The sequence below is a fragment of the Orycteropus afer genome, unplaced genomic scaffold (assembly GCF_000298275.1).
Source record: "Orycteropus afer afer isolate SDZICR_OR568_19922 unplaced genomic scaffold, OryAfe1.0 scaffold00271, whole genome shotgun sequence".
NCBI classification, from domain to species: Eukaryota; Metazoa; Chordata; class Mammalia; order Tubulidentata; family Orycteropodidae; genus Orycteropus; species Orycteropus afer.
Genome location: NW_006921858.1, coordinates 3937372 through 3962707, shown reverse-complemented (window position 1 = coordinate 3962707; position 25336 = coordinate 3937372). Strand labels below are relative to the sequence as shown.

The 25336-nt window shown below is 37.2% G+C and overlaps 1 protein-coding gene across 1 annotated transcript in view; it reads left to right on the top strand.

Annotated features, from left to right (window-relative positions):
• Positions 1–25336, top strand: part of LARP4B (La ribonucleoprotein 4B) — a 104448-nt gene that overhangs the window by 33194 nt on the left and 45918 nt on the right. The window contains exons 3-4 of the mRNA XM_007950395.2: positions 18397–18547; positions 18794–18934. Coding sequence (XP_007948586.1) covers positions 18397–18547; positions 18794–18934 — 292 coding nt within the window. The remainder of the gene's footprint in view (positions 1–18396; positions 18548–18793; positions 18935–25336) is intronic.

Sequence of the window (25336 nt, the reverse complement as noted above, 5' to 3'; positions counted from 1 at the left end):
TATATATGTATGTATCACCATTTCATGATGTACTACAAAGAACACTGTATTCTACAAAGGGCATCATGATTCCCAGGTATTCTGTCACTTGTATAAGTTTGAAAATAGCTCATAGGAGTGAAGGCTGACTTTGCTTTAATTTAAAAATTACCATTTAATTCAGCCAACATTGTATTGCTCACTATGTATGGAGGCTTAAAACTACATTAAGGCAGTGTTCCTCAAACTTGAGAAATAACTTTTTAAATGAGAAAATTTCCCAGGTCATCATTGTTGATTTGAATTGTTTATCTTATATTATACAATTACTAGTAGACTCTTAATGTATGTAATTCTTATAACATACAAAATTCGAATGCTAAAATATGTAAAATGTAAATTAAGAGCATTTAGTCTGACATTTGCTGTTTTGCTGAAATTAAGTCACTACTCATCAAGTGATTGTGGTACTAGTTGCCACAGAATTTCCTTGAGTTTACTACAATTTATATCCTGAGTAATATATCAGACAGTGTTTCACTGCTATTCATAAGGTTTTCATTGTCCTATTTTTTCGGAAGTAGATGGCTCCATCCTTCTTCCCAGTCTGTCTTAGTCTGGAAGCTCTGCTGAAACCTGTCTACCATGAGTGCTTCTGCTGATACTGGAAATATATAGCCTCCAGTCTCACAGCAACACACAAGCCTCCACAGTTAAGACAAATAAGTTGTGTTTTCAATCACCATGGTATTTTCAGTCACCTCTTATGCATGTGAAAGCTGGAAAATAAGTAAAGAAGACTGAAGAAGACTTGATACCTTTGAATTATGGTGCTAGTGAAGAATACTAAAAATTCCATGGACCGTCAGAGGAATGAAAAAATCTATCCTGGGAGAAGTACAGCTGGGATACTCCTTGGAAATGAGAATGGCCAACTTAGTCTCACCTACTTTGGTCATGTCAGGAAGGACCATTCCCTAGAGAAGTATATCATGCTGATGTAAAGTTAGAGGGTCAGCAAAAAAGGGGGAAGACCCTCAGTGAGGTAGATTGACACAGTTACTCCAACAGTGGGCTCAAGCATAGCAAGGATTGTGAGGATGGTACAGGATTGGGCAGTGTTTCATTCTGTTGTGCATTGGGTCTCTATGAGTTGGAGCTGACCCATAGCAATGGCACCTAAAACAGCAACAGCATACCCTGAGTGCCAGTGTACTCTTAAACCTATATACAAACATAGGTTTATTTTTCAGTTCTTATGTTTGTATTTTTTAATTCTTTTAGAGAAACTGCAGATCCCTAGGAGACCAGAGCCCTCAGTTTATGATCAGATTAAGACTTGCTATTATAATGCTTTGCTAGAGGCATAAAGGAGCTCTGGTGGTACAGTGGTGAAGGCGTTTGACTACTAATCAGAAGGTCAGTGTTTCCGACTCCCAGGTGCTCCACAGAAGAAGAATGAGGCAGTCTGCTTCCATAAAGATTTACAGCTTTGGGAACCCAATGAGGGTTGCTATGAGTCAGAATTGACACAATGGCAGTGAAGTTTTTTGTTTGTTTTGTTTTTTAATTTTTCCCCATTTTAATCATGTTTTGGGTGAAAATTTACAGAGCAGATTAATTTTCTATTCAACAGCTCATATATATTTTGTTTCTGGTGCACAAACACCGTCTTGTGTGTACACTCTCTTATACTTGATTGCAGTCCCCACAATGTAATAGCACTCTTCCCACTTCCTCCCATTGTTTCCCATTTCCCTTCATCCTTCTTTCCTATCCCTACCTGCCTTCTGAGCTTTGTCCCTGGGCAAATGCAGCCCTTTTGATCTTGTATGGAGCCCTTTTGATCTTGTATGGTTGATTGTTCTAAAAAGGGCATACCTTCCTGGTATTATTGTTCTCCTTATAGACTTGTCTTTTGTTTTGCTGAAAGTTGAGGTGTAGGGGTGAGTTCAGTTCCCTGTTTGAAAGGTTATTAAGGGCCATAGTTGGGGATCAGACCAGTACTCCTGGAGGTTTTTTTTTTTTTTTTTTTTTTTAATGACTATGAGTTTTGTTTTACATTTTCTTCCCCCTCTATCCAGGACCTCTTAATTGTGATCCCTTTCAGAGTGATCAGCAGCGGTCTCTGGGCACTATCGAGTTCTTCTGGTCTCAGAGTCATAGAAGATGGGATTCATGTGGTCCATTAGTCCTTTGAACTAATTGATTTCTTGCCCTTTGATTTTGTCCACTCTTCCTTGCTCCAGACTGGAGAGACCAGTAGTTGTACCTTAGATGGCCTCTCACAAGAGAGAGTATTTTTGCTTGGTAAAATTGAGAGAGGTAGCCATATGAAGGATGGTAATATTTAGAAAGAGGGAGAGACTAGAGAAAACAGTTTGAGCAAAGGCAGGGTATGCCAGGGGCCAGTTGATTGGTTTTTTGGAGGGATGAAATAGAAGTGGGGGAGATAGAATTTCAGGATGAGAGGATGATTGTGGTCAGATAATGAAGACTTTAATGTGATTTAGAGTTTCAATTCTTAGTACTTTAATGATAATCCTCAGAACATCTTTTTTAGCATTGTTACTAGCTCCATTTTATAAAGGAGAAAAGAGGAGTGCAGTAATTTTCCAAAGCTCGCATGTGTAGTATAAACAACTAGGATTCAAATCCAGGCACACAAGCTTCTAAACTTGCAGCTGATGCTACAAAATGGTCTTTCTGGCCTTCTCAGCCCCCTCACCAAAGTCGCCTCATCACCCCACCTAACTTGTTAGGTGTGGTCTGGAGTCCTTATTAAAGAGCTCTGGTGATGTACTGCCTAAGGCATGTGACTGCTAACCAGAAGGTTGGCGGTTCAAACCCACCAGCCACTCTGTGGAAGGAAGACTGGGCAACCTACTTCCATAAAGATTTACTACCTCGGAAACCCAAAAGGGGTCGCAGTGAGTCAGAATTGACTTGATGGCAGTGAGTTTGGTTTTGGGGGTTTTTTTTTTTTTTTTGAGACTTTATTGAAGACACATAAACCCTAAGATTATTCCCCTCTCCCACTAAGATTATCTCTTAAGAACCAAAGGCCAAATTACTTAAGATGTACCTCACAGTATTATTGTTGTTACCGTTATTATTCACTTTAGTTTTAGAACCTGAATTTAAGTGCATTCTAAAGTGTTCTATTATCTTCATGTTCAATTAATAGAATTCTTAAACTTATTTCATCATAAAATATTGTTTTATAAAACACTAATGGAACACCAGACGTAGCTTGTAGATTAAACAGCAAAATTATCTCTCACAGAGGAGTTAATGTAATTATTTTTGTGTTTTAAATATATCAGAATCAGAACTATAATAAGAAAAACAATCACTTATACTAAGAATAAAACAGGAGCTCTGGTAGCGTAGTGCCTAAGGCACTTGACTGCTAACCAGGAGACTGGCATTTCAATCCCACCAGCCACTCCTTGGAAGGAAGGTTGGGCAATCCTACTTCTGTAGTGATAACTGCCTCGGAAAGCCAAGGAGGGGTCGCTAGGAGTCGGGGCCGACTCGATGGCAAATAACAACAAGAATAAAACATTATAAATGTTGAAATAAGACAAGACACATAATGTGAACAACAGTCATGGACTAAATAGTATAGGAGCCATACAGTTATCACCAGAGAGATTAAGTGCTGTGTGTTCATGCTTCAAGTACTTTTGGGTGACTTCCTAGTATTTTTACTAGTGAACATAGTTTTTTTGTTTTTTTGAAGAGTGGTCTTTTTCTCTTACTCTTTTTTCTCAATTGGAATTTTGGACATCTATGGAAGTAGAGAGGAACTCTGGTAGCGTAGTGCCTAAGGCACTTGACTGCTAACCAGAAGGCTGGCAGTTCAAACCCACCAGCCACTCCTTGGAAGGAAGGTTGGGCAATCTACTTCCGTAGTAATAACACCTGGGAAATCCAAGGAAGAGTCACCATGAGTTGGGGCTGAGTCGATGGCACATAACTACAGCATGGAAATAGAATATTATAATGAACCTCACTATATCCAATTATGAGCTTGAACAATTACCCACCCTCACATTTTGCTTCTGCTGTTTCATCTTTTCCTCTTCCCTGCACACATTCTAAAGGGGCTCTGGTGGTGTAATGGTTAAGTCATTTGGCTGCTAACCAAAAAGTCAAGGGTTTGAACCTACCAGCTGCTCTGTGGGAGAAAGATGAAGCAGTCTGCTTCCATGAAGATTTACAGCCTTGGAAACCCAATGGGGTTTGCTGTGAGTTGAAATCAACTTGATGGCAGTGAATTTGGTTTGGTTTTTGCACAGACACTTAAAATATTTTATGTATGTATATATGTATGTATTTATTTGCTGAAATATTTATTTCATAGCAAATCTCAGGCATGCCACATTTCACCCATAAATACTTCAATCTATATCTCTAATTGATACCATTCCATTTTCATGCATAATAAAATTAGTTGTAATTATTTTTAATACTCATAGCCATATTTTTTGAAAAGGCTGAAAATGAAGAATGTTGAGTGAATTAACTATGAAAAACTAGAATTCTGAAAGTTTTTTTCTGACTGGAATAATTTTTTTAATTGTATTTATGAGAATAAGAAAAAATAATATGCAGTTTTTGTTGCTGTTTGTAGTCTTTCAAGTTCACATACTGTTTGTTGTAAGCACATGGAGCATATATGGTTGTTATGCAGTGATCTGTTGTAATTAGGATTTTGGATTTGAGTGGCAGTGACATGTGACTGCTGTGCAAGGGGTTATTTTTGGTCTCCGGGTGTTGGCTTCCCATCAGAAACCATAGAAAGTTGGTTTGAGGTGGATTTGTGGAGACTCTGAAAACGACAAGCATTGTAATGTGAGTTTTTGAACTTTTGAGCATGGGTTGTTGCTTCAGCAAAGAATTAAGTAGTGACAATGAGAATGAAAAAACTGGCCTGTTACAAAAATCTGTGGAGGAGAACAAACCAGAGAACAAGATAAGTAAAGCTTTATCTTCATTATTTGATACCCTTGGAGTTAAAGAGCACCACAATGTTGAAAATGGAGCCAGTAGGACAGCTGCTGGTGTTAATATGTGGAGTAGAATTTTTGAGTGGTTTGGGCACAAACAGGATCATAGACCAAAGCAATCATTTAGCTTTATTTCCTCTTCACTATATAAGTTCTTAACTAGGTATAACAATTTAGATGAAAGTAACAAGAATTCACATTTTGCTGCTAGTGAGCAGAATTCTGAAATAGTCAGTGATATACAATGTATGGGTAATGACAGTAAACTGGATATATCTGAAGATCTTTGTTCTGAAGGTCATGTGTTTCTTTCATACGTAGTAGTACCTTTTTCTCAGAGTGTCCAGGAAGAAGCTATTTTAAATAACCATCTGTGCTATTATCCAGTCAGTTATAAAAAGTCATTAATAGAGAAAGACATGATGGTTAATGCTCAAATCAGCAGTAATGATGAGAATAACTCTTTAGGTATGTCTGATACAGAGATGAAAGATGAAAAGCCCATTTGTGTTGATCATAAACAGTGTAAGAACTCAAGAAAGAACAAGTTTTATAGTATTTGTATTATAGATCCTGCTAGTCTGAAAATTGAAGATGAAATGTACACTCCCATGTTTGGAGCAACTGCAGTAGAAGAATGCCATTCAGCTGTTATCGCTGAGGGAATTAGCAAAGTGAAATGGCGTCTAGATAATGGGAAAGAATTTTTAGTCCCTCATGCTATACAAGGGGCAGGGAACATAAAGGCACAACAGAAAAAACTATCACCACAGAACATGCTAGATCAAAATGAAATAAAGGAATTATATAACAAGAAAACTAAATCTAGTTCTGAATTTTTTACTGGTAATGATCTGCCTTACAAAGTAAACAATGATAGCAGGCAGGCTGATTGTTTAAGAGTAAAAGTTGAGACTGAATTTCCTAAAGATTATACAGAAAGTAGCACATTACATAATATTGGCACACTATGTGAACTAAATATTAGCATAGGCAGTGACTCATTAAAATGTTTGTGTGCCATCCCAGAAGAAAGAGAAAGCCATAGTTCAGAAATAGTAAATCAAATCGATGATTCACCTATTAATTTACTTAGTGATTCTACATGTGTTGAAAGAAATGATGGATCTGAGACTATAACAATTAGTGTAGATCAGAGTTTAAACTCTGAAAAGGAAAGAGAAAATAACTTTGTAAAACCATTAAAAGATAATGATTTTTTCAACTTAGTTATTAGTAGAGAAGGCAGTGACAGTCTAGATAGAATTAACTTAAGTCCAAAAAAATGTATCACATTGGTAAGCTTTGAAAATGAATGTCTTCTGGTTCATTCTGATTTCAGAGAAGCAGCAGCTAAGCTACTTGATGATGACAACAGAGAACCTAAATACCTCACAGATTCAGCAGTGATCAACAGTGATCAGTACCTAGGTGATAGTGGCTTGAAAACTAGAAATCTCTACCTTGAAAACAAAGGCAAATTATCTCTGCAATATGAAAATAGTTCCTCTCATCAAAATAAAATTAAATGTAACATTTTGGAAGATGATAGGCCTGCTAAGAGGGCTAATGAATTGAAATCTTTTCATCAGGTAGATATATATGCAGGTACTAGGCCAAATAAGGTTCAGGTACAGACTTGTAATTTAACTTATGTGGTGTGTGAAGCAAACACAGATGGAATGATCCCAAGAACAAACAACCCAAAACTTAAAACTTCACAAGAAGTGCTCCAAAATGGTGTGTCTCTTGATCGTTCCGAATCTCTTATGAATAACTCTGTTTCCTCTGCATTTATTTTCACCTGTACTGATGAAAAAGGTGAAATAGGCTTGAGTTATAAAACAGAAGATGAAGTAAGTGTTAAGAATTCATCCAGTGTGTTACACAATCAACTAAATGACCCTCACCAATTAGAAGATGTTAAGAAAGAATCACTAAATGCTCAAGTATTAGAAGCTAATTGTACAGAGACAAATACAAATAAGATAGAAAATGTCAAGTCGGATTCTGAAGCAATGTTTGATTGGGAAACAGATATCCTAAAATTCAAGGAAGTGCCCAATCAAGATGTACCTTCATTTACTTGTGTTAGTTCTGATATAACAGGAAACTCTGATTATGAAACAAATCAAGTAGAAAAAAATTATGAAACCTATAGAGTGAGTGACTACAAATACGAAGACCTTAATATTTTACCACCTTTAGGCCAAAGTTTAAATTCTTCAGATATACAGGAATCAGAAGTTGAAGAAATTAACAATGGTGAAAATCCAGAACTGAAACAAATTTACCGTGAATCATTTGAAGGAATTTCTGATGCCTTTAGTAATAGTGTGTCAGGGTTAAGTAAACTAACACTACCAAGTAGAGAGGAGGAAGAGAGATTTTATTTGAAGAAAGAAAATGTTGACCCTCATGTTATTGCCTGCTCAGTTCCATGTGGAACAAATGAATATGTGTACCATTTCAAAGAAAGAAACACCAAATGCACAATTCAGGAATTGATTTTGAATGCTGAAAGGAATCTTGTGGAAAATTCAAAGGTGATTTTTGAAAAAATACAGTTATGTAGCACTTTTGATGGGTATTCCTATTTGGTTGGTGTTGATACTACCCATTTGGACAGATACACAGCTACTTCTTATGATATACCTCAGGTAATTCCTGTCATCCCAATTGATGGCAGTGAAATAGTACCAAGCAGTGAGAATCATGTTTTGTCACTCACAGGAGATATTTTTAATACATCTGAAAATCCCTCAAAAGTAGACTTAAAGAATTTCTCAGAGGAATTCTACTCCCAGTGTTTGAATGAACTTTCCTATTATCCAGTTGGAGGCTTAGCAAGTCCTATATTTTCTGAAATACTGGGAAATGGTTATGGTGGATATCAAATAGGCTATAGCTGGACTAATCCAATCACCAAAGGTACATTAGAAGATGAACAAGTTATCAGTGAGGATCTACAAAATAAGCCACAGGACTTAGAAATTGCTTCATTTTCAATGGAAAAGCCCTCTTTTGAACTCCCATTGTCAGAAGATGGTGTTATTTGGGCATGGCAAGATAGAGGTGGACAGTTAGTAAGTACTATCTTTTATCAGTTTTTATTATTTTACTGTGATATGCTAGTCTTGATTGCTTTTAACTTAACATTAGTGAAGAATTACTCTAAACAGTGGACAGTGATTTGAATGCTTCTAAGGCTATGAATCATTATAGCATCTATTTAACCATTTCCAAATTGGAGCATATACATTCATTGTTTGATATATTTAAACCAGAGTTTGTGTGTAAACTCCTGTGAGCACTAAAACTTGCAGTGTTAATCATCAGCATGCAGATTTGTACAGACTATTTTGTATTTGACGATATTGCATGTCATTTACTCATTAAAACTGACTTTTATCAGTTCTTCTGTCTTTGCCTCACCATGAATAGTGTTAGAGCGCTTTTTATGAGCTCATTGTTTTAGTGAATTTTTTCTAGCGTGCAGTGTAGTATGTTTTAGCAAGCATTTGAAATGCCCGTTGAATATTTAAACTTACTTTTAAAAAGTCACATTTGCAGAATATAAGCATCTGTGCATTTTGCAACTTTTGTATGGTTAAGTGTCTAAATTTGCTGCTTTTAACGGGCTGTAAAATCTTGGTTCTTTCTTACAATCAGAATCACCTGTGGAGCATTTTCAAAATGACCAGTGCTTAGAAGGCTGGTGGTTCAAACCCACCACCCACTCCTTGGAAGAAAGATTGGGCAATCTACTTCTGTAGTGGTACTGCCTCGGAAACTTCAAGGAGGGTTCGCAATGGGTCGGATCGGACTTGACGGCAGTGAGTTTGGTTTTGGTTTGGTTTAGGCTACAACTTAGATCTCCTGAGGCTGGCTGTTCCTCTTCATTTGGAAAAAGCTTCACAGATATTTCTGCTAGCAGCTAGTTTGAGCATCATTCTAGAAATGCTGTAATAATTGCAAACGTTACTCAACAAAGGGAAATTCGTCTTGCTCATAAAGCAGTCCTTTTGGGCATCTATTGAAGCAGTATAATTCAAAGAGCTACTTGTATTAGTAAAATCTCATCTCTTCAATCAGTAGTTTATTAGTGACAAGGGACTAGTGTACCATGGAAACCTCACCCTACATGAACCTGACCAAAACTAGATAGTGCCTGGCTACTACTGGCAACCACTTGGAAAGGGATCAAACTTGGAGATCTTGGATAGAATAGGAGAAATTATGTGAAACAAAATGGAAAATCATAAAATAGACCAAACATACTGGTCCAATAGAGAACCCCTGAGACTATAGCCCTTAGGCACCCTTGGGGCTGGAAGTGAACTCACTCCCATGGCTCAACTTTCAGCCAGACAATAGACCTGTGAGTTGAATGGTTCCACTAGAGAGGTAAGCACTCTTTAGAACAATCAACCATAAGAGATCAAAAGGACAGTATTTGCCCAGGGATAAAGCTCAGAAGGCAGAAATGGGTAGAAAAGAAGGACAAAAGGAAAGGGTAACCACAGGAAGGAGGTGGGAAGAATGTTGTTACATTGTGGGGTCTTCAGTCAATATCATGAAACAAAATGGATATGAACTATTGAATGGAAAACCAATTTGCACTGTGTAAACTTTCACCCAAACCACAATAAAAAGATTTTTTTTTTAAATGACAGTTGAAAATAATCATAATAAAATTACAGAAACCCTAAAAATATTAGACCTTTAAAATAATTTGTATATAATCTTCTATATAAGTGGGTGTAATTAACAACTGGCTACTAATTTCAATTCTCTGTACATCAACAGAGTGCAAGTGATACGTGTTGCTGTTTTTAATCTGCTACCTTTAAGTGAGGTAAATCCTTGGTATTATGGATTAGCTTTTTTCCATTAGGAGATACACCCAGACAGTATTCTAATTTTAGATGTTAACATCTAAAATTTTAAATGTTAACACAGTGGTGCCTTGTTTTTCAGAACTTCAGTTTTCAAAGTGCTTTTACATTCATCCTTTATACTAATTCTCTTATAGCCACTAATGCTACAAATTACAAATAAATTATACAATTCCTTCCATGACTTTAAAGCCAATGAATTGCTCTCATTAAATAAGCTTTATTAGTGAAAAAAGTACATGCTAGCTTGAGGAAAAATTTAAGTGTTTCTTTTCCCCTATTATCTCATTCATTTTATATTTTCAACGTGTCTTTCCTCTTTCTGATACTAGTTACTCTTGTTCCCACTCAGTAAGTTGTCAGTGTTGTCCCATGCCTAGAAAATACAGATCATGAATTGATGGGCTTTTTTTTTTTTTTAACGAGGGGAAAAAAGGTGGGGCACCTACCCTCCTTTGGAGGATAGAAACATTTCTTAGCTAGATGCTTTGTTGTTGTTGCTGTGTGCTGTCCAGTTGGACCTGACTCCTAGCGACCCCTCCTTGGGTTTCCGAGGCGGTATCACTACGGAAGTAGATTGCCCAACCTTCCTCCTGAGGAGTGGCTGGTGGTTTTGAACCGCCAGCCTTCTAGTGAGCAGTAGGTGCCTTAGGCACTACACTACCAAAGCTCCCAGCTAGATACTTTAGAGCTTCAGAACTGCTCTAAAGCACTAAAGCACTCAGAGTGCTCCACTCTTCAAAGAGAATTATTGCTAGCCATTTATGTAAGATGGCTTCAGAACATGACTATTAAGGTAATCATTGCTTAACTTTTAATTTTTAGTGGCTAATACTGCCAGTCAGATGAAGCTAGAGTGCTTAGTTGTCAGCTAGAGTTCATGTGCCTGCAAGAGTTCTAATTTCTATCATTTTGTAGGCATGTTACTTAACTATTTGCCGCAATGAGATAGTAAATTGCTTAAGGGTAGAGTTCTGTTCACTTGTGGCATTAAACTTTCCATAGTTGTCAAATAGTATAAATTATAATTTATATGTTATTACTTTACAAACATTCACTCATTCAGCATATTTTTTTAGTACCTCCCTATTAAGAACAGGATTGTGCTAAGTATTAGTGATACAGTAGTGAACAAAATAAACAATCTCTTTCATGTCAAAGAGTTTTTTTTTATGGCCTAGTGAGAAAGACACAGATACATTCTAGTAATGCTTCAATATGAATGTAATGGTAGAAAATACATACAATGCTGTAATAGCTCACAAAATGTTGTTTAGAGACAGTGAGCTTCTAAGATGATGAGTAATCTTTATCAAGTAAACTGTATAAAATAAAAGAGATTGGAGCATTATTGAGTGTTTGGAGGAGGGAGAATATTGCAGTTTGGGAACAAGAGGTGAGAAAAAGAAAATACGGCTTTCAACTCGACAGCACTTAACAATACAACAAGTGGAGCTTAAAAAGGTGAGAAAGTACAGTCAACTGCAAAAGGTGCTAAAAATGGAAAACATTAATGTTAATTGATGTTAGGAATTTAAAGTATATATGGTATGTGAATCAGATAAGGGAAATCAGTTAAGTGGATGGAATAGCACTGAAGTAGAAAAAACTTGATTATGTGTGTTGAGGTAGTCGAAACAGAGGTTGGAAGAGGTTTGCTCAAATGGGAGTATGTAGTTTACACCAAAAGCCAAGGTGAAATTAGGGAAAGTTGAAAATGAAAAAAAAAAAATGCTTATGGGGCAATCTACTTCCATAGTGATACTGCCTTGGAAACCCAAGGAGGGGTCGCTATGAGTCAGGTCCGACTCCAGGGCACATAACAACAACAACAACATACTAAATTTAATGTACAGTTTAGAACCATTTAGTTCCTTGAAGAGGATCTGATAGAAGCATTGATTTAGAACGATTAATCTTAGGTATTTGAGGCTGACTGAAGAGGTTTAGGACTAGAATCAGAAAAACAGCTTGAAAGTTTTTTCACTATGAAAAGCATGAGATTAAGAGAGATTACAGAAGAAGATTCTATAGGCCTATCTGACGGGAAGACAAAGACAGCTGTGAGCTTTATACCTTGTTCATTTAGCTCTTCTGTAATTCCACACTGTTTATCAAAAAGCCTTTTATAGTTTTTTGGTTTTTCCTTTATTTTCCTTGAGTATGAAAGTACTAATTTTTATTCACATGGTGATAAAAAGAAGGAGCTCTGGTGGCGTAGTGCCTAAGGCATTTGACTGCTAACCAGAAGGTTCATGGTTCAAACCCACCAGCTGCTTTGTGGAAGTAGGATGGGACAATCTACTTCCATAAAGATTTCCCTCCTTGGGATCTCCCTAGGGTTCACTATGAGTCAGAATTGACTCGATGGCAGTGAGCTTGGTTTTGAGTTTGAGTAATAAAATTGAATTTGCAGATGTTTTAAAACCAGTCAGCAAATCTAGACATTAGTGATCAATGTATAAGCACAGTGATATCTCAGTTACTCTATTATCATAAATTTAAAATGATTCTTTATGTTAGAACAACAATGTATGTTAAACAAGGATCTACTTTTAATTTCTCCTAGATCCCTGTGAGCATTTAGCAAGAAATGATGGTGTCACTCTCCCTTCACTGTCTCTGAGATTACTTTTAATTAATGGTAATAACACCTAACATTTTTGAGTCCTTATTATGTGCCAGGTGTTCATATAGTAGCTTTGTTTAATCCTTTTGGGGTAGAAACTGATGTCTTCAAGTTGCAGGTGAGGAAACTAATGCTCAGAAAGCGTAAGTAACTTGCCCAGAGTCTTACAGGTAGTAAGTGGCAGAGTTGTGATTCACAACCAGGCCACATGGCACCAAAGCCCGTGTTCTTAACCACATCTTGGAGACCAACCACTTGGATTTCTTACATAGAAAATAGAAATAGGATAGAGAATGAGCTCTGTTAGCTCATTAGATTAGATAGAGAATGGTTGAGAAGTAAACATTGCCTTTGAAAATTACTTCTCAAGAAAAACCTGTACTTCCAGTGTTGCTAACAGTCTCTTGATACAGTTCAGCAGCTATTCATTTAGTTAGTTTACATTTATAGGAGCTCTGGTGGCATAGTGCCTAAGGCATTTGACTGCTAACTAGAAGGCTGGCGGTTCAAACCCCCCAGGCACTCCTTGGAAGGAAGGTTGAGCAATCTACTTCTTTGGGAATATCGTTCAGAAACCCAAGGAGGGGTCACTATGAGTTGGATCTGACTCGATGGCAGTGAGTGAGTGAGCATGTATAAAAATGGCATATTTCATCATTCAAGGAGTTTATTTGTCTAGTATGTGATAAATAACAGAACAAAGGTTAAGGCTTAATGTTCTGAATGCTGTAAAGACATTGGAACATTATTAAGTGTTTAGAGAAGGGAGAAAATTTCAGTTTGGGAACCGGAGGTGAGAAAAAGAGCCATGGAAAATATGGCATTCTAAATGGGGCTTAAAAAGCATAGATATGCAGGTTGAGATAGGAACAAAGGGCATTTCAAGGAGAGGAGGGGGATTTGTGACCTAACATCTCTCAGGAAAGAATTTCAGATGTAAGTAGATTATTCAGTTTTCTTTTACTCATTTTATATTATCAGAGAAAAGAAACAGCTTTATATCCAAGCAAGTGAAACTTAACCAAAGGAGTATGTAAGGTAGAAACTCTTTTATGATGCAATTGGGAGCAATTTATTGAAAATCAGTTAAAATGAGAAATTGATTTAAAACTAACCAAAATGGATATATACAATACATACCTTGAGAAAATATGTATATATTTCTTTGCCAGTCTTTTAGCATGGAGCCAAAGTCTTTTGTATACGGTTCTTTACTTTGGAATTCTGTGTAGACTTTCTTGTCTGAGCTATTCCATTAATGCTTCATTTATGAGTTTAGTTCATTTATGACTTTAGATCCTAGTGAAGCAGTTGCTGAGTGCGTAAACCTATTAAATCAGGAGCAAGTGCCTAAAAAGTTTTCCTCACTCAACGCCTAGTTCAAAAGGAAATTCTTTTAGTGACTGTATTTATCTAGTTTTTCTAATGCATTCAGCTTTCCTTTTACATTTAATTAATTAAATCATGATAGAAAAAGATATAACTACCCTCAGTAGTTGGGAACAAACACAACAGGAATGATAAGCATGTACCTTACCTGGTGGGAGCAGAAATGGTTGGGCATAGTTAAGAATAGTCCTTGAGTGTTTATCAGGTGTAAAACCAGTTGTCATGGAGTTGATTTCAACTCATGGACTGCCAAGTGTACTGAATAGAACTCTGGACTCCATAGGGCTTTTGAGGCTGTGCCTTTTGAAAGCAAATCCAAGGTGCCTCTGGTTGGGTTTGAATTGCCAGCCTTTCAGTGGCTAGTCAGTATTCAACCATTTTCAACACCCAGGAACTCTTTAGCAGCTATAAACCAAACTCAGTGCTGTTGAGTCGATCCTGACTCATAGCGACCCCTCCTTGGGTTTCTGAGGTGGTATCTCTATGGAAGTAGATTGCCCAACCTTCTTTCTGAGGAGTGGCTGGTGGGCTTGAACCACCAGCCTTTTGGTTAGCAGTCAAATGCCTTAGGCAGTATGCTACCAGAGCACCTATTGATTACCAGCAGTATTTCTAAAATAAAGGAATAAGTTACAGTGTTTTTGAGTGATTTTTCAAGAGAACAGGGAGGTGAAATATTACAGTAGGAAAAGGAATAGAGAATGAGTTTTAAAAAAGCAAAGCAACCAAAAACCAAACTCAGTGCCATCGAGTCAATTCCAGCTCATAGTGACCCTCTTTGGGTTTCTGAGGTAGTAAATCTTTACACAAGTAGGTTGCCCTGTCTTCCTTCTGCTGAGTGGCTGGTGGGTTTGAACTGCCATCCTAGTTAGCAGTCAAATGCCTTAGGCACTGCACCACCAAAGCAGATTTAAAAGGTACAAATGCTGGTGAAGGTAGTGGTTTATATGAAATAGGAAGTATCTTTTGCACCTCCCAGTTTGCTCCATAAGGGCAAGGGTTGTGTCTGTTTTGTTTACCATCATATTCTAATTACTTAGTGGTATGTTTGGTTACTTAGCATTTAGAAGGTGTTTATTGGATGGGTGAATGCCTAAGGGGGTTGGGAGAAAAAAAAAGAGAGAAAGGAATTCTGTGCAGAAGCAGAAGCCAAAATGAGCTGGAAGTTTAGATGTAATGTAAGAAAGGAAATTGAAGAATCAGTGTTTCTTGAACATAGTATTCTTTTTTATTATTATTATTGTGATTTGGGTGAAAATTTACAGAGCAAATACACTTACCATACAGGAGTTCGCATACACTTTGTCTCATGACATTGACCACAATTTACCACAATGCAACATCTCCCCTCCTACTTCCTCCCCATAGTTAACTCTTCCCGTGCCCATCCCTTCAGAGCATAGTATTCTTGAAGAAGAAAGAGAGCTCTGTTTTTTCACCTTGTGACCAGTACTTAAAAAGAAAAAAAATCCAGATAGGTAATCATTATTGTATTCTGTAGTTTTAACTACATCAGCTTTCTACTCTGAATTTCAAGGTAGTTTTATGTTTTTTGTGGGAATCCTTAACATGCAAGCTAATTTGAATTTATTAGCTCTGGTCTGTATCATACTTTACATCATCATTTATCACCAAATCGAGTTTCTCCCTAAGCACAGTAAATCTCCTATTCCTGTATATGCCTGGTGGCACAGTGGTTAAGTGCTTGGTTGTTAACAAAAAATTGACAGTTGGAACCCACTGGCCCCACTGTGTGAGAAAGATGTGGCAGTCTACTTCTGTAAAGATTACAGCTTTGGAAACCACATGGCACCATTTTTCTCCTCTAGGGTCGTTATGAGTCAGAATTGAGTTGATGACAATGAGTTTTATGAGTACATTATTGAAAATCCTAGGAGAAAGATATTGTATCAAATACTTCTTAATCTGTCTTTTTAAATTTTTAATCTATACATTATTTACTTGATAGCTTATTAGGTGCTTCCTAATCCTTCTCACAATTTATTGGAACACAGAAAATAATATTTCTATTCTACATTAGAATAATACATTGGAGTTGTTCTCACCAGAAGCATTTGGCTGAGGACCCTTCAAGACCTTCCTGGCTATATTAAGGAAAGTTGTGGCCAGTCCTGTTGTTCCTTAATTAGGAAGCTGTAACAGCACGGTGGTATGAAGGCTTATCGTACACCTGAAAAAAGCACTTAATCTGTTACCTTTATTAAAGGATTAGGAGATGAAAATAGAGTAAATTTGGGGAGTAATTGCTACCAGAGCATTTGACTTTTGTTTAAACATGGGGAGCCGTTAAAAGTTCATAAGCATAGGAACATCAGGGTTATATCCATGTAATAGAAAAATACTAGACAAAAGTGTGGAATGGCAGGGGAGTATCACTGTGTTTGGGACAACTGTTGTGGATTTAAATAAGGTACATCAGGATCAACCTCATTAATGCCCAAAGAAAATGAAGGAGTGAGCAATATGGATATCTGGTAGAAGAAAATACTAGACAAAGGGAATAGTTAGAGCAGAAGTGCCTGGTGTGTTTAAAAGTAGTGCAGAGATCAGGGTAATAGGGAATAAACAAGGTTAGAGAAATAGTGGGGAGGGGTGGTGGTGGTGTTGAGATCATGTGAGGTCTCTGAATAAGATGGGCAACCTTTGGAAGGTATCTTAGTTCCCTAGTGCTGCTGAAAAGAGTACCACAAGTGGATGGTTTTAACAAACAGAAATTTATTCTCTTACAGTTTAGGAAGCTAAAAGTACGAATTCAGGGCACCACCATCTTGAGGGGAAGGCTTTCTACTCTCTGTCAGCTCTGGGCAAAAGTCTTTGTTTCCTTTTAACATCTCTGGGCTTGGTATTCCTTGGAGATCTCCATGTGTCTTGGCATCAGTCTTCACCTGGTTCTAGGAAGTTCTCAGCACAGGGACCCCCAGGGCCAAAGGACACATTCCATTCTCAGATCTCCTTTCTTGGTGATACTGAGGTCCCCCTTCTCTGTTTTCTTCTCTCTCCTTTTATCTCTTGTAAGATAAAAGGTGATGCAGGCCACACCCCAGGGAAATGCCCCTTACATCGGATCAGTGCTGTGGCCTGAGTAGGGTGCTTCCTCTCACCCTAATCTTAAAACTGGTTGATCACATCAGATCATATCGTGGGAAAACTGCCTGATTATATCATTGCATAATTGCCAAACCACTGAGAATCATGACATTTTTGGGGGAGGGAGGAGATAAAATTCAATCCATGACAGGGTTTGTAGCAGAGGACTAACATAGTCTAACTTACTGAACACTATTGTAATGATAGCTAATAATTTTTGCTAAGTGCTTTACATGTATTATTTCAACAACTCTGTAATATAGGAACTGTTAAGCTCATTTTTCCAGGTGAGATTTTCCAAGGTTAAGTAACTAACCTGAAATTATACAGCTGTAATCAGCACAGTTTAGTCTCAAGCTCCAGCCATCTGAAAGCACATTTCAAAACACTGGACTAGCAGCATCAGAATTATTACCTGAAGAGCTTTTGAAAACTGCATAGTCTCTGCCCTTGCAGATTCTTACTCAGTAGCACTGGGAATTTGTATTTTGAAAAAGCTCCATAGGTGATATCAAAGCTCTTTCAGGAATGGGAACATCTAGTTATATTGAAAATTTAAAATATTTTATCCTCTTATTCAATGGGAGTTATAGCTTTCTCCTTGCTTATAGTGGCTCTCTGACAGACCTATTAGAAGACCTTCTGTATTTATGAAGATCTCTCATTTTCTACATCCATTGCTTATATGAATTTTTGAAGCTGTATAACTGCAATTTTATCCATCTACATTGTACTTGAATTTGCATGGTAGTCATTAGCAAATTTATAAATCTATGAATTGTGGTTTGTATTATGTTGTCTAGAAAAGAGATATAGTTAAGTTACCAGTTATTTAATAATTATACAGTTACTTAGTTTATAACTCACTGCCATCAAATCGATTTTGACCTATAGCAACCCCCATTGGGTTTCCAAGGCTGTAAATCTTTATAGAAGCAGACTGCCTCATCTTTCTTCCATAGAGTGGCTAGCAGGTTCAAACCACTGACCTTTTGGTTAGCAGCCAAATGCCTTAATTGCTGTACCATCAGAGCTCCTTATTTGGTTTATAAGACACTGAAATCCCTTAAGGGCAGGGACATTTACGTCTTTTCTTACCCAGCTTTCAGAGAGTGCAGTACATTGTAGGAACTTAAAAGTATAATGGTGAATTAAATTCAGTTCAGAATGCATCAACTTTTGTTACTTTTGAATCTTAATATTGTCCCAAAGGTATGTGTGAATAGGTAGGCTTAGACTTTTTAGTCTACATTCTGGTAACACAGGTGCATGTTAAGTCTGCTTTAATAAGTGAAATTTCATTTGGTTGAAATTTTGATACAAATATATGTATGTGTGTGTGTGTGTGTATATATATATATCTCATATTCTTTTCTAGACACCAACCACCAAGGTTTCAGAGCTAAACCCTAATGCAAAAGTATGGGGGAATCATATGCTACATTTGGAAGCAAGTAGTACAACTGATGGCAGTGTGAGTCAAACTTGGGAAGAAATATCTGACCATCCTCCAGATTGCTGCAAAGAGGGTAAGTATTGAATATGAATCACTGATTAAGAACATCTTTTTCTTTTCTGAAGCATTTGTCTCTATTTTAATTTTAATCCATTTTCAAGAAGTAATAAAATTTATCATTGTTTGTGACAGAACTTAAGGGTCAAGAAGTCTTTTACAAATTGAAACCTTCAAGTAACTACAAAGTATAGGATTATTTTATAAAAAGGGAAAAATACTCTTCTAACTCTGACTTTTGGCATAAAATGTCTAATTTTAGGGTTGGATGGCAATGGCGATGGTGACAAAAGTCATGAGAGTGCAGCAATACCACATTTACAGGAGTCAGACCAAACAGATATGAACACTTTGGCTCTGGATCATTCAGAATATGAATCTCTGCCTGAAAATAGTGAAATGGGTAAAGCTATTTTATGGATTCATTTTCATATAGAGTATGGAGTTTATTTTACTTCTGTTGATAATGGCTTATTAACTCTTCAGCTAAACAGGATGCTTCTTATTTTCTTCTTTCTACTTTAAGCTTACTCATGGGTGCAGAAGTGAGAGGATAGGAAAAGGACCTTTCAGGGATCCATCATGATAAAGAATGTAATGCTTGAGCAGTTCCTGAAGGTGAATAATATTTAGCCAGGAGAAGGTTATTTGTAGAGTGAATTATATCAATACAGAGATGGAAATATTAATGTGTAATTTAGAGTAAGATAGTTTGGATAGATTTTGAGACTTAAAAGGGGAGTATAGTGGTAGATAAGAATAGTTTAGGCCAAATTTGAGAGTCTTGGAAACGATGAGGATTTCATGCTATCTGTATACATAGTAAGGAGCTCTGGTGGTTGTAGTGGATAAAGCAGAACTCAGCGGTTCAAACCCAGCAACTACTCGGCAGAAGGAAAATGGGGCAATCTACTTCCATAAAGATTTATGGCCTTGGAAACCCACTGGAGGAGGGGATCACTATGAGTCAGAATCGACTCAGTGGCAGTGAATTTGGTTTTTTTGGTTTGGTATACATAGTGAGTAACTTGAAGAAAGTAGGTATTTGGGAAAGAAATTTTGGAGTATGAAAGAATGGCTTGGAAGAAAGAAAATTGAGAATCTCTGTTATCATCTCCCTCACTCCTGTCCCTCCCCATGTTCTTCTCCTTCAGGTCTGTTGTTGTTGTTGTTGTTGTTATGTGCCGTCGAGTCAGCCCCGACTCATAGCGACCCCTCCTTGGGTTTCCGAGGCAGTATCACTACGGAAGTAGGATTGCCCAGCCTTCCTTCCGAGGAGTGACTGGTGGGTTTGAACCGCCAGCCTTCTGGTTAGCAGTCAAGTGCTTTAGCCACTATGCTACCAGAGCTCCTTCAGGTCTGTAGTCATGCCATATATTACTAATCCATCTGAAGTTGCCCCACAGTTCACTGATCCTCTGCCCATCTTGTTTTGTTTTGTTTAGTAATTTCACTGTGGTAAAATATCTATAGGAAAAAAAAAATTGCCATTTTAACCTATTTTGAGTGTATTATTCAGGGATATTAATTACGTTCATCATGTTGTATAACCATTACCACTATTTAAAAAAAAATTTTAATTTTCTGTTGCCCTAAACACAAACTTAGTACCACTTAAACAGTAACTCCCTATTCCTCCTTCCTCCCAGTCCCTGATAGCCACCAATAAACTTCTCTATCCATTCCCTAGATATTTCAGAGAAGTGTGGATCCATATTTATCCTTTTCTTTCTGACTTATTTCACATAGTGTAATGTTTCACAGTTCATCTATACTATAGTGCATATCAGAACTTCATTTCTCTTTATGGCTAAATAATATTCCATTGTATGCATGTACCATGTATTCTTTCTGTTGAGCTTTTTTTTTTTTTTTTCTGTGTTTCATTTTGGAGACTTTCATTTTTACTAGTTTTCTGCAATGTCTAATATGGCATTGATTCCATGAAGTGTATTTTTTGTTTCAAACAGTTTTCATTGCCAGAAGTTCTCTTTGAGTCTTTTTTATATTTTTCATGTCTCTACCTAACTTTTTGCACATGTGGAATTCAGTTATGATAATGATTTGAGTGCTTTTGTTGGTTTATTTTAATACCCTTTGTCAGCTCTGGATTGGTTTCTGTTGGTTGGTATTTGGATCATAATGGATCATGTTTTCTGTTCTTATCGTGCATAATAATTTTTGATCGGATTAAATTTTAGTTTTTGGGTGCTTAGTATTTTTGTGTTTCTATAAATATTTTTATTTTTGTTCTGAGATAAAATTAAGTTGCTTGAAAACAGTTTGAGCCTTTCATATCTTGCTTTTGAGGCTTTAGGTATGAGTGGAACAGTGCTCATTCTAGGATTGATTATTCCCTACCACTGACAAAACCTTTTTCTATACTCTGACCAGTGTGCCCAGGGCTCTGTGAATCATGAGGTTTCCCAGTCAGTTAGCAGGAATAGGCATTGTTTTCAGCCCAGTGTGATGCACATTCTTACTTCTTTCAGATGGTTATTTTCCCAGTTTAATCACATCTATACTTTGGTCTAGAACTCAGCTGACTTGATGGGGGAAATCCTCTGGCTGTCCAGAGTTTTTTCTCTGTGTAGCCATCTCTTTTGTGCACTCTGTCCTATATATACACTCTAGCTACCTTAAGCTCTCCTCACTGTCATCTTTGTCCCTTAAGTTCTCTGAATCCACTGGATTCCACTTGTGTTCCCACCGTGTGCACTGTAGCCTGGAACTTCTTCCAAGGTAGTATGCTGGGGCAATTGTAAGGCTTACCTCATAAGTTTCATGTCTTTCTGGGATCATTATTCTTTGTTGCCTGATGTCTTGTGTTTTGAAAACTGTTGTTTCAGTTTATTCATTTTTCTGTTGCTTTAAAAGGGAAGATAAATTCTGTCACTGTTACTCCCATCTTGGCTAGAAGTAGATGACCTCATGTCTTATTTAACTGTGAAAACTGAAGCCATCACAAGAGAACTTTCTCACTCCAGCATCACTGAATCCCACAATCTGTATGTCAGTGAAATCCTTCTGCTCTGCACTGTATCCTGTCTTCTCTTACATTCTCAAGGTCTGTAAGGAATTGAACTGGGATGATTAGGAGAGGCCTTTCAGGATGAAGGAATAAAGTCTGATTTTATTATTATTATTATAACTGCTTTATTGAGATGTAGTTCACATACCAGGCAATCCAACCCTTTAAAGTATTGGATTTTGTCTTTTAGGTTTTTAGTATATTCACAAAATGTACACACATCATCACAGTCAATTTTAGAACTTTTTCATCATCCTCCCACAAGGAATACGTTAACCATTAGCAGTTATTCCCCATTTCCCCAGTCTAGGCAACCACTGATCTACTTTCTTTCTCTATTGATTCTGAGCATTTCATATAAGTGGAATATTACAGTATATGATGGTGATATTGTATGGAATCATGCAATATAAGTAAGCTTTTTGTGTCTAGCATTTTTAACTCAGCCCAGTATTTTCAAGTTTTATCCATGTGACCCAGTATTATTCCTTGGGTGAGACAAATGGTTAATGTACTCTGCTGCTAACCAAAAGGTTGGAGGTTTGAGTCCACCCAGAAACTCTTGGCAAGAAAGGCCTGGTGATCTACTTTCAAAAAACTAAGCCATTGAAAACCCAGTAGAGCACAATTCTGTTCTGACACACATTAGGTCTCCTTGAGTGGGTGCAACTTGATGGCAACTAGTTTTTACTGTTCCACTGGCTGGTTACATTACTTTATTTATCCATTCATCAGTTGCTGGATATTTGACTTGTTTCCACTTTGGTGGATATTAGAATAATGTTGTAATGGACTTTGTGTGAAAGTTTTTTGTGTAGATTGATGCTTTTTAAATAATGTGTTTTTGGTGAAGGTTAACACGGCAATTTAGGTTTCCATTTAGTAATTTCTACACAAATTGTTCAGTAGCATTGGTTACATAGATTGTTTTTTCCATGGGTCATTTCTTTTTTTAAAATTTTTTGTTGTGATTTAGGTGCAAACTTACAAAGTAGATACATTTTACTCCATCAGATCACATACATTTTGTTTCACAGCCCTGGTTATAATCCCAACAATAAACAGCTCTCCTTCCATCTCTTTCCTTTGACCACCCCTTCCATCTGTCTTTCTTATCTATGCATTCCTATCTGTCTTGCTTTCCCTCTCTGCAAATGGCTGCCCTTCTACTCTCTCATTGTTGATTGATCTAAGGGGTGCATCTTCCTGGAGTAATTGTTCTGCTTATAGGCCTTTCTCCTGTTTGGCTGAGAGCTAATCCATGGAAGTGAGTCCATTTCCAGGCCTGAAGGATAATGTGGGGCCATATTCTTAGAGGTTCCACCAGTTTCTATCCTACCAGAAATTCTAGTCATTTTTGTGTTTTTGAATTTTGTTCCACATTTTTCCTCCCGCTGTAGCCAGGATCTCCAATTTTGTTCCCTTTTGGCATGGCTGGCATTGGTAGCCAGGCACCATCTAGTTCTTCTGGTCTTCAGACCTTTGGAGTAATTGTTTTCACATAACTTTGATTTTCTTCATTCTTCTTTGCTCCAGACCAATGGGAGATAATAGTTGCATCTTAGATGGCTGCTCAAAAGTTTTTAAGATCCTGTTGCTACTCATCCAAGCAGGACTTAGAAGAAGATTTGTATGTACTATGTTGTACCAATTGAGCTTGATGTCCCCTGAGACCATGGTCCTGAGCCTGCAGGTCTGGTGACTCACTCTCAAGGGCCATTTCTAATTTTCAGGCCCATCAAGTCCTCTTGATTTCATTTGTTTTGTAGTATTTATTGGTTATATCATTTTGTTTGTGGGGGGATGGGATAAATATTGTTAATATAAAAGACATGACCTGTCTTGTTCTTGTTTGCCCCCACTTTGTCTTTTTTTTTTTTTTACTTTTACTTTTAAAATATGTGCCTCTCTCCAATTTTGGATTTTAAAGTGATAGCTTTCTCATTCGGATTCCAGGAACCTAAGAACAGTCTCTGTTTGCCAGGGTTGGCAAGGACATAGGAGAGGCTGACAAAGGAAAGGAGACAGGTGGTGAGTGTATAAGTGCTGTCAACTAGTGAATAGAGGAGCACAGCACAGTACGCTGCCTGTACAGATTACATATAAACACAACAAAGAAAACAAAAATTGTGGTCAAGTCACTCCAACATACACTCACCAATTAAATATAAACACAAAAACGTCACAATGCCTCGGGGACAACAGACCATCACAGTCCTCACAAAGAAGCAAAATAAAGCAGGAGAAACAAGGGACCAGGATAGAGACCCAAAACACATCCCTGAGGAGAAACAAGGGACCAGGATAGAGACCCAAAACACATCCCTGAGGAAGATGCAGTGTTGGAACTCCCTCATAAAGAATTCAAAACATTTATACTTAGGTTTCTTCAAAGGATTGAGAGACACACCAAGGAGAACACAGACAAAACCCTAGAAGAATTTTGGAAGAAAATTCAAGAACAAGATGACAAAATAAATGAAAAATTAGAGGTGATTCTAAATCTACAGATAGAAATCCAGAAGATTAATACTGAATCATCAGAAATAGATAACACATTGAAAGGGCAAAGGAGTAGAATTGATGCAATGGAAGACAGAATTAATGAGATTGAAGATAAATACCTGAATACTTCTTTGGAAAGGGATCAGTCATAAAAAGATCAAAACAAAATGAAGAAAGCCTAAAGTTCATGTGGGATACCATCAAAAGGAATAACTTATGTGTCATTGGAATTCCAGAACAGAAAGAGAAAAATGTAACCACTGAGAAAATTGTCCAAGATTTGTTGGAGGAGAACTTCCCTGATATAATGAAAGATGAGAATATATCCATTCAGGAAGTCCAACGAACCCCAAACAGGATAGAGCCTAAAAGAAAGTCACCAAGACATATCATCATCAAACTCACCAAAACTAAAGACAAAGAAAGAATCATGAGAGCAGCAGAGGAAAAATGAAAAGTTACCTACAAGGGGCAACCAATAAGACTGAGCTCAGACTTCTCGGCAGAAACCATACAGATGAGAAGACAGTGGGATGGTATATATAAAACACTGAAAGAGGAAAATTTCCAACAGGTACCCAGCAAAATTGTCCCTCAAATATGATGGTGAAATTAAGACATTTCCAGATAAGCAGAAATTAAGGGAATTTGTTAAAATCAGACCAACCTTACAAGAGATGCTAAAGGAAGCCCTTTGGACACAGAAGCAACAACAGCCAACAACAACTGACCATTAACACACATGATGATATAACCCAGAAACCAACCCAGCTATGGAAGTATCCAAAGTAAATAAGCCTACAAGATTGTAAACAGGGAATCAGAGAGAGACGCCAACTGACAAATGAGGACAACTACAAACCAAAAAGAGGGGGAAAAATCTATGTCGTTACAGAACTTCTGGATGGTAGGGAAGTCAAGACAACTACAAGATAGAACGGACTGTTAGAAACTTGGGAAGAAAACTTTAAATCACAGGGTAACCTCAAAGAAAAATGATGAACCTTCACATCAAGATAAAAAAGAGGATCAGCATAAACATTTAGCCAGTACTACAACAATAGCAATGAAGGAAGTGATAACATGATTCATGAACAAAACAAGCTCAGCATAGAAAATTATATGGAACAAAGAAATCGACAAAATGAAAAAGCACATGACAAAAATGACAGCCACAAATTCATATTTGCTGATAATTACATATCTGGCAAGGGACTTACCTCTAAGATTGATGGAAAACTCCAGTGCTTCAACACCAAAGGAGTTAAT